The following is a 16,652-nucleotide window of genomic DNA, read 5'->3' on the forward strand; positions in this document are numbered from 1 at the left end:
TGAATCCACTTGGAACATACTGTCTTCAGAGTAGAAGCGTAATTTTTTCCTTTTAAGAAAAGTATAATTTTCTTGTATGTCAACTTGAGTTAGATTACCAATCTCTTCCTGGTGAATTTACAGAAAAATATTTACTAAACAAGTGTATTTCAAGTTTTAACAAACATAAACCCTATTCTAGGGGTAATGTTACTGTTTAGATTATAGTAGCATTTCTGGTGACCTTCGTGTGTTAATGCTGCGCTCTCTTATATCATGTGATGGTCACTGTAATCCTGAAACAGGTGGTATTGTTACCATTAGCATAATTCCTGAGAAGCAATAAAGAGACTAAGGGTTAAAGCCAGTTTAGAGGAAACAAGCCAGCAGGGCAACTGGCTGGCTCAGTTGGTGGACCAAATTACTCTTGATCTCGGGGTTGTGAGTTCAAGCCCCATGTTGGGTGTAGAGATTACAAAAATAAAGATTTTTTAGAAGAAACAAGCCAGCAATAAACACCATGATATTTTAGTTACATGCTTACCAGTATTTGCTAGAACTGGGAGATACAGAGATAACACATGTCCCCTCCCTGAAGATGCTTACAGACTACTAGAGGATATGGAAAAATAAACAAGAAGCACATAATTGAGACTGGGAGTAGGGTTGCTAAATTTAGCAAGACAGACAAACACAAAAACAGAATGCCCAGTTAGATTTGAATTTAACTTAAAAATGAGTTTCTTTTTTGAGTGTAAGTATATCCCAACTATTGCCAATAAACAACTAATATTTTTTCAATATAAGTATGTCCCCTGTGATATTTTACTGGGAAGTCGGAGAACATCCCAGAAGACTCCTTGGAAGAGGTTATATCTTAGCTGAATTTTGAAGAATCAGGCATTGCAAGCAGGAGGAGGCTTGTGCACGGCTACATTCAGATAGGAAAGAATGCTACATTCCAGGAACTGCCTGGCTAGAGCAGAGTATGAGGAGCAATTTACGGAGGTCACAATAGCAGAGTCAAAATCATAAAAGACCATTTACATCCTATTGAGGAGTTTGCCTTCCATCCTCAGGGCAGTATAAAGTCAACAGAAGTTTTTAAGCAGGGAAGTAAGTGGCCAGATTTATGTTTCAGAAGAATTTCACCAATTGTGGTAGAGAGGGTGGGCTGGATAGGAGATGCCACAGGAAGGGAGACCAGTTTTATGCTTGTTGTAGTAATCCAGGGACAAAGCAGTCAGGATTTAAATCATGGCGTTAGTGGTGGAAATGGAGGGGGGAAAATCGTTTCAAAGATATTAAGGAAATAATTTGATTTCCAGCACTTGGTGACCAATTGAATGTGGGGGGAACAGGGAAGAAGGAGAAGTTTAAGACAACTCACTGTTTATTCCTTCAGATGCATGGGTGATGGCACCTTTCAGTGACATAGGGAATAAAAGCTTAAGTTTGGATAAGAGGAAATAAGAGTTGACAGCAAGTATAGACTGCTGTTTCTAGGAACTGTGCTGGGAAATCGGTCAGTTTTGATTTGGTTTAAATTTTTTTAAATTGTGGTAAAGTATACAGAACATAACATTTACTGTATTTTTAAATGTGTACTTATTTATTTTGATGGGGGAGGGGCAGAGAAAGGGACAGAAAGAACCCCAAGCAGGCTCAGAGCTGTCAGCATTGAGCCTGACTCCAGGCTCTGTCTCACTAATGGTGACATCATGACCTGAGCTGAAATTGAGAATTGGATGCTTAACTGACTGAGCCATTCAGGTGCCCCTAACATTTACCATCTTAATCATTTTTTTTGTTTGTTTTTCATTACCTTTTTTCAGCTTTACTGATGTATAATTGACAAAATTGTAAGATTTTTAAGGGTGCAATGTAGTGATTTGATATACATACACATTCGGAAAGGATTCCCTCCCTTGAGTTAAATAGCACATCCATTACTTCACATATTTACCTTTTTTTTGGGGGGGGGGTGAAAACATTTAAGTCCTAATCTCAACAGATTTCATTTATACAATGCAGCATTATAAACTACAGCCACCATGTTATTCATTAGATCTTCAGACCCTTATCATCATCTAACTGAACATTTGTATTGTTTTACCAATCTCTCCCTATTTTCCACACCCCCCAGCCCATGGTGACCACTTTCCTACTTCGTTTCTAGGATCTTGACTTTTTTTAAAAAAAATGTTTATTTTGAGAGAGAGACAGAGTAGGGGAGGGTCAGAAAGAGAGGGAGAGAGAATCCCAAGCAGACTCCGTGCTGTCAGCACAAAGCCCGACCTGGGGTTGGATCTCACCAGCTGTGAAATCGTGACCTGAACTGAAATCAAGAGCTGGATGCTCAACTGACTAAGCCACCCAGGCACCCTGACTTTTTTTTTTTTAATTCTACATATATGTGATACCATACAGTATTTGTCTTTCTCTGTCTGACTTATTTCACTTAGCATAATGCCTTCCAGATTCGTCCATGTTGTCACAACTGATAGAATTTCCATATTTTTTAAAGGCTGAATAATATTTCGTTGTGTGTGTATATGTATATATATGAATTAATAAAATGTGTGTATGTATATATTTATGCATATATATATACATATTTGTGTATGTATACCTATGTATGTGTGTGTGTGTATATATATATGTGTATATATATATATGTATATATATGTATACATACACCGCTCTCCCCCACATTTTCTTTATTTGTCCATCATTGGACAAATATTTTTTTTATAAGACAGGTTCTTCTTCTTTTTTTGTTTTTCAATTTTTTTTTAAGTAATCTCTACACCCAACGTGGTGCTTGAACTTATGACCCCAAGATCAAGAGTCACATGCTCTATAGACTGAGCCAGCAAGGTGAACCTACTTAGATTGTTTCCATACTCTGGCTGTTGTGAATAGTGCTGCAATGAACATGAACAGGTATCTCTTTGAGACAATAATTTCATTTTCTTTGTATATATACCCAGAAGTCAGATTGCTGAATCATATGGTAGTTCAATTTTTAATTTCTTACAAAACCTCCATACTGTTTTCCACAGTGCATTGTAACCATTTTTAAGTGTATAGTTCAGTAGTGTTAAGTATATTCATGGCTGTGAAACCAGTCTCCATAAACATTTTCATCTTGCAAACCTAAAACTCTATACCCATTAAACAAGAACTTCCCATTTTCCCTCCTCCCCAACCCCTGGCAACTACCATTCTACTCACCATTTCCATGAGTGTGTCTACTTTAGATACCTCATAAAAGTGAAATCGCACAGTACTTGTCATTTTGTGCCTGGCTTATTTCACTTCGTATAATATCTTTAGGGTTCCTCCATACTGTAGCATGTTTCAGAGTTTCCTTACTTTTTAAGGTTGAATAATATTAAGGTTGTACATATATACCACGATTTGTTTATCCATCATCCATGAGTGGACCCTCGGGTTGCTTCTAACTTTTGGCTGAGAAATTGTTTTAAATTGACCTCATCCAGTTTGGTTATGCACACTCCTTAGATTCTGTTTTGAAAGATAAGGGTAGCTACTGAAAATATTTGCTCCAGGTGAGTATTAACTATTCCCGCACCACCATATTACTGGATTATAAAATCTGAAGCAGGCTCCAGGCTGTCAGCACAGAGCCCAACGTGAGGCCCAAACTCACGGACCGTGAGATCATGACCTGAGCCAAAGTCAGCACTTAACCGACTGAGCCACCCAGGTGCCCCTATAATGATGTGATTTCTGCTACACATATAGGCATTTATTCAGCCCATTTTTATTTGTAAGCAGTCACAAAACTTTTAATATAATCAGTCTGTAAATTTATTAAAGTTTTTATTCTGTCCTTTTCAGTATTCTATTTGCATGAAAGATTTACTCAAAGCAGAAGCAATGATACTCCAGAGACAAGCTTCTGTTACCCTTATAATTAGCGTCAGGCAACTAGAAATTCTGAGCCAGTGATTCTTAAAATGTGGTCTCTTTGACCAGCAGCATTAGTATCGCTTCTTGGAAACTTGCTGCAAATGCAGATTTTCAGCCTCACCGAGAACTAAATGAGTCAGAAACTGACATCTGGGTCCATCTTTCTGTGTTTTAGGTTTTTTTAATGTTTATTTATTTTTGAGACCGAGAGAGACAGAGCATGAATGGGGGAGGGTTGGAGAAAGGGAGACACAGAATCCAAAGCAGGCTCCAGGCTCCGAGCTCTGAGCTGTCAACACAGAGCCGGATGCGGGGCTCGAACTCACGGACTGTGAGATCATGACCTAAGTGGAAGTCGGATGCTTAACCGACTGAGCCACCCAGGCGCCGCCCCCTCCCCCATCTTTCTGTGTTTTAACACAAACTTCAAGAGATCTAAATCTCCCTAAAGTTTGAGAATCTCTGTTGTAAAACTGTTAACTCCAAGTATTTCTTTTTACCCCCATTATGAAAAGATAAGGAATATTTCATATTTTAGCCAATCCAAATATTTTAAATACCTTCAATTTCACCATAGATAGTCCATTTCTAACATTCATTCACTACGATATTTAACAAGCTAAAAATTTCGCCAATATGATCCTAATTTGGTAATTAATAAAATCCCCCAAATGGGTCAATCTTAGTCAAGATGTGGACAATAGAAGCATGTATTACCTTGGAGCATGTGCTTCCTTATTACCTGACTGGGACTCTTGTGGAGCTCCTATACATTCCTGGACTAAAAACAAAAATATCACACTGTGTACACTGAATAATTTTAAAGTATATTACAGATGTTATAACAGAAGGGAAGGAAAGAGTTGAGAGGGTTCTTGTGTGTGTGTGTTTGTGTGTGTGTGTGTGCATATGCATACATGTAGGGAGAGGAAAAGAGAGTCTATGATAAGCACAATTAATGGTTGAGAGAAAGAATTCAGGAAGAGGGGAAAGGAGAGAGGCTGGAGATACAGCGAGAGTGCAGAGAGTGGTGAAGATTAAAAATAGCTGATATAGATATTGGAGAGCGCACTGACTAGACTTGGAGAATTTTCAGGCACTGGTTAAGAGACCAACTCTGCTGTTTTGTCCTAAAGAGAAATTGTAAGATTGTCTAAAATACATTTTTATAACATGTATCTTAGAAAATGATTTAAGACCTGGTACTTATACATCTATTTGTTGTTATCACCCCTTGAGGTAGTTTCCACAGTTCATGAAATTATTCCTTCAGCACCAATGAGTTTTGTAAAATTTAACTGAGGAGTGCCATCTTCCGGTACAATTAGGTATGTGCAAGCAAAGGCAGAGTATGGGAGAATCCTCATAGTAATAAAATCTTAGAACTGGAAAAACCTTTAATGTTTTTTGCTGAGTATCCTATTGTGAAGTTGAACTCCTTTATAATCTGTATCTTTTTAGTTAGGAGATCAGATTGCTGACAGTGATTATAGGTTGTGTGTATGACCATGCCTGAAAAACAAACAAAACAGTATGTGGCCAACCAATCTTTTCATATAAGCTTGTGGGAAATTTGCTTTTGGTTTGTGATAGAAGCCACAAGTTGAAGAGCCTGTTGTCTGTGACTACCTCTTTGATGCAGGGTTGGCTTGAGGCCTTTGCTCAAAACAAGAATCTGATTCTTATAGCAGAATGTCAGACTTGTCTTCACTGCTTAACAGTTTACCAGTAAGATACTGATTTATTCTTTTTTTTTAATGTTGAATGGATTATAGAAAATTACTAATTTTATCTTCAGTGAGGTTTTGAAATCAAAACCATTATGTTTTTTATCATCGTTTTATATATATATGTATATATATATATATATATATATATATATATATATATATATATAAATTTTTGAGAGAGAGAGCACAAGCTGGGGAGGGGCAGAAAGAGAGGAGACACAGAATCTGAAGTAGGCTCCAGACTCTGAGCTGCAGCACAGAGCCCGATGTAGAGCTCGAACCCACAAACCATGAGATCATGACCTGAGCCAAAGTCTGACACTTAACTAACTGAGCCACCCAGGTGCTCCTTATCGTGGTGATTTAATAAACATTTACTGAATACTTAAAATACTAAACTCTCTTCTGTATGCTAGAGAAAAAGGGGAGGTTCAAAGATGAATATGACTTTGTCTCTGCCTTTCCACCAGGGAAGATAACATGAACATAAATGATGTTAGATCTGGGAATATAAAGAAGGAAGGGAGGAAGAATATAGTATCAGGAAGGAAATATACAGTCTCAAGATTATTCATTGGCAATAATGTTGTGGAAAGGGCCACATTTAAATCTTGACCTGGAGCAGGTTATGAATCGAGTGTTCCTCAAGATTCAGGAGCCAAATCTCAGGACATTTGATCCTTTAAGTCCTTTAAGTCCTGTTCCAGAAGCTCTTCACAACAGAATGTGCTATTTCTGCATGAAAACCAAGAACACAGTTCATTTATTCATTTGTTCAGCAAGTGCTTTTTATACACATTTGACTATGTGTCAGGCATTGTGCAAAGTCCTAAGGAAACAAAGATGGAAGTTCTGGCCCTACTTTGAGTTGCTTATGCAGAGGGAATGAATGTGACCAGAGCCCTTTGGCAGGAACAGTGTGGATGGACATCTGACCCAGCCATTATTAAATCTGCTCTACATGTTTCTCTCCAAGATTAAGTCATTCTGGTTCTTTTACCTCAATCACTAATTAAAAGCACGGCTCTGGAGGCAAACTATCTCGCTTCAGATTCTAGCACTACCACTAACCTGCTCTGCAAATTCCTTAACCTCTGTTGCCTTAATTTATTTATTAATAAAATGGAGATAAATGATGGTAACATCTATTTTATTGGGAGGTTGTGAGGATTAAAGAGTTATACACAAAAAGCTATTAGAATAATGCTGAAATACAGAAAACAATATGACAAATACCTATGGAGCTACCATCTACCTAACAAACCTTTTGCCATATTTGCTTCATTTTTAAAAGGGAAAAGCATCACAGATCCAATTGAAGCTCTCTATCCTTCCTGATATTCTCCTTCCTCCTCCCTAGGGGTAACCACCATCTTGAATTTGCTGTGAGTCCTTACCATCATATTCTATACTTTCAGTATATGTGTACAGGGACATAAACAATATATAGTATTGCGTTGCATGTTTCTAAACTTTTTTTTTTAAGAGAGAGAGAGAACATGAGTGGAGGAGAATGACAGAGGGAGAGAGAGACAGAGACAGAGAGAGACAGAGACAGAGCATCTTAAGCAGGCTTCATGCTCAGCACAGAGCCCAACGCAGGGCTTGATTACACAACCTTGGGATCATGACCTGAGTAAAATCAAGAGTTGGACACTCAGTCAACTGAGCCACTCAGGAGCCCTGTATGTTTCTAAACTTTAATTAGTGATATTAAACTGCACCTATCATTTTGTAACTTTTTCCACTTGACATTATGTTTTCAACATTTTTCCATGTTCTTTCATTTTAAGTACTGAGTTCTTTTGAGTTAATTACTGAGCTAATTACTGAGTTCTTTCATTTTAATTACTCTATAGTCTTTCACTGTATGAATACACCTCATTTTATTCAGCCATTCTCCTGTTGATGGACATTTGTGTTGTTAACCATTTTCCACTTAGAAACAGTACTACATCCTAAATGGCACCTTGAGGTCCTCCTAGACTGTACTTTGAGCTGAGACTTTTGGAGGGAAAGATTTTTCATTATGGGTTCAATTTTTTTTTAATGTTTACCAGTCTTATTCAGATTTTCTGTTTCTTCTTGCATCTTTTCTATTGTCTCTATTTTTCTAAAAAAAACTGTTCATTTCAAATGTATTGCCATGTATTTATATTATTCACTATCCCTACCCTTTTCTTTCCTAATAATCCTTATTTGTGCCTCTTTTTTTCATGATCAGTCTTGTTAAAGGTTTATCTCCTTTGCTAAAGTTTGAGAACTGTTGCTATTATTGATCTTTTTCTTTTTTTTTTATTAACTTCTGCTTTTTTTTCTTCTTCTTTTGGAGGTTTACTCTGTTATTGTTGGGGTCTTTTTTAAGCCTCTTTAGTTGAATGCTTACTATTTATATTCAGTTTCTTATCTTTTTTCATCATTGCATTTAAAGCCATAAATTTCCCTCTAAGAACTCTTTTAGCTGCATCTTACAAGTTTTAATATGTATACGTTTGTTGTTGTTCGTTCTAAATATTCTGCATTTCCATTGTGGTTTTTTCTTTAATCCACAAAATAGGAATGTGCTTTTTAGTTTCCAAACATGTCTGTTTATGCTTACATTATTTTTGTTGTTGATTTCTTATTTCTTTGTGATCAGAGGATGTGGTCTATGTGATCTAAATTCATTAGAAACTCTAACCTGTAACCATAGGAGGTTTTGCTGCATCTCCTGAGTAAGGCCTCAGAACTCCCACCATCTTCGCCTTAGTAAAGACATATGCCAGTGAAATTGCTGGCCATCTGCTACAAGCAGATAATGTTTATACCAAACAGATGGTTCTGCATTCCCTAAAAATCCCCAGAGGTTGACCTAGGGAAGGAAGTATCAAGCATCTCCCATGTGATCCTCCCCAAACTGGGGTGTAGGAACTAGATTGCTCTGCTCCTCCTATGAAAGTGAAACCTCATCTTCTTGGTTACAGCCAGGTCTGAAGGAGAAAGCAAGCATGGTGGAGGCTTATCCAGGAGCTTCTCTGGTAGTGACAGCTGAAGGGCAACAGCCCCCAGGTGTTGGCGTTTAACTCTACACATAGGCAGAGCACTCCATCCCTGTCAGGGCTATCCTTATCCTCCCAGCAAACTAGAAAGTATTGGTAGGGGGGCCCAGGAGGCAAGTCTGAGGAACCTGTGCTGACCTCTTCAAGCATTGAGTACTTACCAGACTTGACTGTGCTTTGGCTTTTTCCTTGGGATCAATGAAAAATTTAAGCCCCCAAAATGAAAGGTTCAAGAAATTATCCTCAGTCCCTATCCCACACAAGAGAAGCCCAGGGTTGGCCTTCTAGTAGGTTGCAATATATCAAGAACCAGAGCTGGGCAAGACTGATCTGTGAGCCACATCATGTCATCAGACTGAGGGAACCAGACAGACACAGAGAACCATCAAAAGGTAATTGCAGAAACCAGAAAAGAGCAAGAGATCTAAAGCAGAGATTGGGAGATGAAGGTCAGAGGAATTCTTACAACTATAGGAATATACCATAGCCTTCTATTGTTATTTTAATTGGTTAATTCCTTCTTTCTGCTTTCTTTGGATTAATTTTTTTTTCCAATTTCTTGAATTTTTAATTCATTTGTTTTGTTCTTTGCTGTTTGTTAACATAATTAAGACTTCAAATTCTACTCTAAATTGTTCTTTAATTTTATCATTAGTTTTATTTTTAGTTTCTGATTTTTTAAAAAATTATTGTTATTTTCTAGACACTTAAATTTTCAATTTGAACTTTCTCTTTGATTCTCAAGAATTAAAAGAACCTTTAGTGGCACATGGGTAGCTCAGTTGGTTAGCATCCAACTCTTAGTTTCAGTTCATTCTCCTTCTCCCATTTCTTTGCCCCTCTCCACGTCCCTCTCTCTGTCTCCAAATAAATAAACATTTAAAAAAAATAAAATAAAGAACATTTAATTATGTATAGATAGATGTTTTATTAATTTCAAGTTTTATCATATTGTGATTAGAGAACACTGTTTCTGCCATATCTACTGTGTGGAATGTATTAAGATTTTCATCTAATTTTGTGTTTTTTTAATGTTTATTTATTATTTATTTTGAGAAAGAGAGAGCATGCGAGCAGGGGAGAGACAGAGAGAGGGAGGGAGAGAGAGAATCCCAAGCAGGCTCCGCACTGTCAGCAGAGCCCAACTCAGGGCTTGATCCCACCAACCGTGACATCATGACCTGAGTAGAAACCAAGAGTCGGGCTCTTAACCAATTGAGCCACCCAGGCGCCCCTTGGTCTAATTTTGTAAATGTTCCATGGACATTTGAAAAGTCTGTTCTCACAGCAATTAGATCTACTTTATTATTCAGGCTTTCTAATTCTTTTATGTCCTTTTTTTCATACACCTTATCTGTCATGGACTAAGAGAAGTCAATTAGGCTCTAATGTCTTTGTTTATTTCTTTTTTTATTTCTTACAGATTTTGCTTAATAAATTTTAATACTTTATTTGCCTTATAGAAACTCATGACTGTAATATCTTCATTGTGGATTGTATGTTTGATCATTGTAAAGAGCCTTTTTTTTTTTTTTTTTTTTTTTTTTTTTTTTTTTGTTTTTTTAACCTTTTTTTTTTTTTTTTTTTTTTTTTTTTTGCCTTATTTAATGCTTTCTTAACCTCTGACATCAACCTTGTCTGGTATAAGATTGTGATTTAATTATGTTTTCCTTGCATTTTCCTGATATACCTGTACTATCTTTTATCTTTTATTTTCAACTTTTTTGACACTGGTTTCTGAAGATATTTTTATTTCAGTAGATGAGATTATCCTGTTGACATTTATAGATATGACTTAGTTCTGTATCACATTTTATGACCTACTTTCTGTTTTTAAGGATTCATTTGGTTTGTATCTTTCTCTAGATGGTGTATATTTCTTTGTTTTATGCATTTTCCTTCTGATTATGAAGGTCTGTATTCTGTTTTTAGCTCTTCTAATGTTTGTCTTTATTTTATAACTTTTAAAAACATACTTTATTTTTTTTTAAGTTTATTTGAGAGAGAGCGAGAGACAGAGAGAGAGAGAGAGAGAGAATGCTCACACAGGCACACGTGAGCCGTGGAGGGGCAGAGAAAGGGAGAGAGAGAATCCCAAGCAGGCTCCATGCCATCAGCGCAGAGCCCAATGCAGGGCTTGATCCCAACAGTGAGATCATGACCTAAGCCAAAATCAAGAGTTGGACAATTAACCGACTAAGCCACCCAGGAACCCCTATCCTCTATTTCTTTAGACTAAATCTACTTCTTATGAGCAGTGACCAAATTATAATTCCATTCATCTCATCTCCTTTACTCCGCCTAATTTTAATCAATATATTATTGTTATTAGTTCTTTTAGTGATCATTGGTATACTTTTGAATGTACCTCTATATCTGTTAATTGATTTATAAGATATAAATGTTATCTTTGACCTTGAATATTAAAAATAAAGAGGGGCGCTGGGTGGCTCAGTCAGTTGGGCGTCCGACTTCAGCTCAGGTCATGATCTCGCAGTTTGTGAGTTCAAGCCCAGCGTCAGGCTCTGTGCCGACAGCTCAGAGACAGGAGCCTGCTTCGGATTCTGTGTCTCCCTCTGTCTCTGCCCCTCCCATGCTCATGCTCTGTCTCTCTCTCTCTGTCTCTCAATAATAAATAATCATTTTTAAAAACTTAAAGATAAAGAAATCAACATCCTTTTGCCACCTTCCATCTTCCTACATCTTCCCTTCTTAGTTTTTGTTAATTTTATAACTTTTGCTGGTATAGTTTGTAATATAAACATTCTGAGTAATATATAAAATAGTTATTAAGAGAATGAGCTCTGGAACCAGACTGCCTAAGTTGGAATCTTGACTTTATCATTTTTAGGTGTGTGACCTTGAGCAGATTGCTTAACAGATATTTATTTGTTTCCTTGTTTTTACAATGGATATAACAATAGGTTCTACCTCACAGGTTTGTTTTCATGATAATGAATGAAAGTATAGCACTAGAACAGTGCCTGACACATAATGAGCATCTAGTAATTATAAGATATTGCATTAATTATTATGAAGTAGATTTCCAGTTTTGTTTTAATCCCAGTTCTATATTTCAACTGACTACCATGTTCAGGTTCTCTGTTCATCTCTTGGTTGCCTAAAATCCATTCTCAAGTAGTTAAGAGACACTAATGGCAGGGGCACCTGGGTGGTTCAGTCGGTTAGGCATCCAACTCTTGATTTCAGCTCAGGTCATGATCTTGCAGTTCATGGGTTCAAGTCCTTGGGCTCCCATGGAGCCTACTTCAGATTTTCCCTCTGCTCCTCCTCTTCTCTCTCTCTCTCTCTCTCTCTCTCTCAAAATAAATAAATAAATAAACCTTAAAAAAAAAGAGAGACACTAATGGGAGTTATAATTTCTAAACCTTTTATGTTCAAAAACATTTGATGCCTTTTACTTGAAAGGAAGTTTAGTATGTAAAATAATAGTACCTACTATTGAGCACTTATTAAAATCACAGGTGATCTGTATTCATTATAATATCATTTTACCTCATAATAATGCTATAATTTTATTTTTATTTTTTTAAGTAAGCTCTATGCCCAATGTGGGGCTTGAAATCACCATGAGATCAAGAGTTGTATGCTGTACAGACTGAGCCAGGCGCCTCCTTCATAATAATGCTATAAGTCAACTATTACGTGTATTATTCATATCCCCTTTCACAAATGAAAAGGCAAGTCACGCTTCCTTTCTCAGACTTTGCTGGCATTGAACCATTATCTAACATTGATGTGGCTGTGGAGAAATCTGAGGCCAATCTCATTTATTTCCCTTTAAAGATGCCTTGATCTTTTTGCCTGAATGCTCAAAGGATTATTTATTTTTGAAGTCTAGTAAAATTCAGTGGGATATGTCAGAAGGGTCATTCTGTGTCGGTTTTCTTGGAACATTGTGTGTTCTTTCAGTCTGTGAAGTGTGCTTTCACTTACACGAAGTTGCCTTGAATTCTACTTTGAATATTTTTTCTTTTCCACTTGTTCCATTCTCCTTCAGGTGGACATGCTGGATATCCTTTATCTTCTGTATCCATAATTTTGCCTCAAATTCTTTTTAGTTCTTTTTAAATTTCCATTTCCTTTTTCTCACTTTTCTTACCTAGCCCTCGTTTAAGTCTAACTGTGTTGTTATCCTTGTCTTCCTTCTTCTTCCGCCCCATTTATAATATGGCTTTAATTTTTAGGATCTTTTCCTTTTCTTCCTTCCTGAGTTCTGCTAGCTTATTTCACAATTCCTTCTGTTATCTCATCATCATTTCTGCTTTGAGGTCTTATTTTTTGAACGGTTTCATTAAGTCCTTTGAATTCACAGCCGTATGCTTGATCTGCTTCATGGCAACGTATTTCTGGAAAATTTATTTTTATAACATTTCATTTCATTTCATTTCCTCCTTTTTCTTGTAGATTTGCTGTGTAGATCTTGGTTTCCTTGGTTATTACTTGTTACTAAACAAAAAGAGTTCTTCCTCAACCAGTTACTTACAGGAAGCAACTGGAGCAGTGAATTGTATTAGTAATGAGGCTGCTATGGTCCAGAGTGTGTGTGTGTGTGTGTGTGTGTGTGTGTGTGTGTGTGTGTGAGAAAAAGAGAAAAAAAGAGAAACATAGAGACAAAAATATTCACATAGATTGGTTTAGCTAATGTTATCTCCCCAGCAGATGCTCATAATATACTTTCCCTCAACCCATTTCATTAACAGACTGCCTCCAACATAGGTAACATTTTTAAGGAATTTATCATTCAGCACTGCCTTGTCCTCTTACTTCATGATGGCAAATAGAGTCCTTGAAAGTTCCCACAACTTGTGCTCCCTTAAACTTTCATTGTAAGTCAGGGTGGTGGTTCTGCCCCTCAAGTGTACCATCTGTTTGGTTCTATGCCAACTTTGAGAAGTAAAATCACAGCAGTTATTTAATCTCAACATACTCTGGACTCTGGTATAATTTTCATTGAATTTGGTAGGCCATCCTCATTAATTGTGCCTTAGGGTTACCTTGGTACCTTATCTTATTAAATATGGAGTTTGTGTTTATTTTCCTTATTTTCTTGTTTTTGGGTGATCTCAAGGATGACAAGATGACATCATGAGCTAATTTTATTTTGTTATTGTAAAATATTTTGGCATTTTTATTTTTAAACGTTTATTTATTTTGAGGGGTGAGGGAGGGACAGGAGGGAGGCAGAGGGAGAAAGAGAGAGAGACAGGCAGACAGAATCCCAAGCAGTCTCCATACTGTCAGCGCAGAGCCCAAATGGGGCTCAAACTCACAAACCATGACCTGAGCCAAAGTCAAGAATTGGATGCTTAACCGACTGAGTCACCCAGGCACCCCATAAAATATTTTGGTACTTTAATTTTTTATTTTAAAATTAGAACCATTTTTTAAGAGTGCCTATAATCTTAGAGCAGGTAGCATACCACCTCAGACCCTGTTAAGTGCGAAAAATAGCTTCCAGTTTTTTGCACAATATAGTCCCAACAAGATCTCTCCTCATCATATAGCAAGTAAGAGCAAAGCTCTGGATTCAAGTTCAAATCTGTCCAAATCCAGAGCCTGAGTTCTTTTCATCATAGAACTACATCTTAAAGAATATAGATATCTCTTTACAGTGTCTTTATTATGTTTCCTCTTATAAACATTTTTCATTAACTACTGTGTTTGTTTCCTGGTTTTTAGTGTGACAAGTACAAGACTGGAGTTATTGATGGACCGGCATGTAATAGCCTTTGTGTTACAGAGACTCTTTACTTTGGGAAATGCTTATCCACCAAGCCCAACAATCAGGTATGGACATTATGAATAAACATTCCAGACTGATAGTGCACTCTACTTTTACCTTAAATTAACGTATTATTAAAAGAATTCTTGAACCAGAGCTTTAGGAAATTTTATATACTTTAATTTTGTATGCTTTGATTCACTCATCCAATAGATATTAATCCTTTATTCCCAGTATATTCCAGACACTTTAGTTGTTAGGAATATAGTGGTAATTGAGATAGATAAGATTACTTCCATTATGGATCTTATATTAATTAATAGTGACTGATTCTGGGGTATGGGATTAGGGAAATGGAAACAGAGGAGTTTTGCCTTTCATCTTTCTGTGTAATATGACTTTAAAAAATTTACTTCTAGCTATAAATGCTTACATTAAGAAACAAGAAAGATCTCAAATCAACAACCTAACTTTACAACTTAAGGAACTTGAAAAAGAACAAACTAAACCCAAAGCTAGCAGAAAAAAATAAGTAATACAGATTACAGGAGAGAGAAATGAAATGGAGAATAGAAAAACAATAGAAAAAAATCAATGAAACCAAAGGTTGCTTCTTGGAAAATATCAACAAAATTGACAAACCTTTAGCTAGATGGTCTAAGAAGAAAAGAGAAGGCTCAAATTTCTAAAATCAAGACTGAAATGGGGATATTACTATTGATTCTATAGAAATAAAACGTATTAAATGAGTACTATAAACAATTGTACACCAGGTTAAATAACCTAGATGAAATGGACAAATTCCTAGAAACAGAAAGCCTACCAAGAAATAGAAAATCTGAATAGACCTACAACTAGGAAGGAGATTGAATTAGTAATCAAAAGTCTCCCAACAAGAACAGCCCTGACCCTTCACTGGTGAGTTGCCTTCACTGGTGAATTCTACCAAACATTTAAATGCTTCTCAACCTTTCCCAAAAAATTGAAAAGGAGGGAATACTTCCTAACTCATTCTGTGAGGCCAGCATTACCCTGATACCAAAGCCAGATAAAGACACTACAGAAAATCTACAGACCTTGTGAACATTAATGCAATATCCTCAACAAAATACTACCCAACCGGGGTGCCTGGGTGGCTCAGTCGGTCAAGCGTCCGACTTTGGCTCAGGCCATGATCTCACAGTCCGTGAGTTCGAGCCCCGCGTCAGGCTCTGTGCTGACAGCTCAGAGCCTGGAGCCTGCTTCAGATTCTGTGTCTCCCTCTCTCTCTGACCCTCCCCCGTTCATGCTCTGTCTCTCTCTGTCTCAAAAATAAGTAAACGTTAAAAAAAATTAAAAAAAAAAAATACTACCCAACCAAAATGAATGTAATAAAAAGATCATACACTGTGACCAAATAGGATTTATTCCTGGAATGCAAGGATGGTTCAAGATACAAAAATCAATCAATTTAATACACTAGATTAACAGAATCAAGGGGAAAAAAACCCTGGGATCATCTCAGTTGATGCAGGAAAAAAGTATTTGACAAAATTCAGTACCCTTTCATGATAAAAATACTCAACAAAGCAGGAATTAGAAGGCAACTACAACATAATAAAATCCATATATGAAAAATCCACAGCTAATTTCATACTTGATGGTGAAAGTCTGAAAGCTTTTCCTTTAAATTCAGGAACAAGGCAAGAATGCCCACTGTTGCCACCTGTATTCAAAACAGTACTGGAAGTTCTAGCCAAACAGACAAGTAAGAGAAATTTTAAAAGGCATCCAAATTAGAAAGGAAAAAGTAAAATTATTTATGTATGCAGATGACATGATCTTTTATATAAAAAATCTTGTTTTGGTAGAAAAACCTTTTATATAGAAAAAAATTGTTAAGCTAATAAATTAATTCAGCAAAGTAGCAGGAAGCAAAGTCAACACATAAAAACCAGTTGTATTTCTATACACTAACAATGAACAATCCACAAAGGAAATTAAGAAAACCATTTACAATAGCATCAAAAAGAATAAAGTACCTAGGAATTAACATAACCAAGGAGGTAAAGGACTTGTACAATGATAACTTCAAAGCATTGTTGAAAGAATTAAAGACATAAACAAATGGAAACATATCCCATGTTCATGAATTGAAAGACTTAGTATTGTTAATCTCTTTCAAAATCCTGATGACATTTTTTGCAGAAATCGAAAAACCCACCCCAAAATTAAAAAGGA

General features: G+C 36.5%; 1 protein-coding gene across 1 annotated transcript in view; it reads left to right on the forward strand.

The window, feature by feature from the left end:
* The window catches only part of DIPK1A (divergent protein kinase domain 1A), a 107,028-nt gene that overhangs the window by 84,652 nt on the left and 5,724 nt on the right, over positions 1 to 16,652 (forward strand). The window contains exon 3 of the mRNA XM_049618460.1: positions 14,390 to 14,497. Within this exon, the coding sequence (XP_049474417.1) occupies positions 14,390 to 14,497 (108 nt within the window). The remainder of the gene's footprint in view (positions 1 to 14,389; positions 14,498 to 16,652) is intronic.

This window comes from Panthera uncia (genome assembly GCF_023721935.1).
Source record: "Panthera uncia isolate 11264 chromosome C1 unlocalized genomic scaffold, Puncia_PCG_1.0 HiC_scaffold_4, whole genome shotgun sequence".
In the NCBI taxonomy this organism is placed as follows: domain Eukaryota; kingdom Metazoa; phylum Chordata; class Mammalia; order Carnivora; family Felidae; genus Panthera; species Panthera uncia.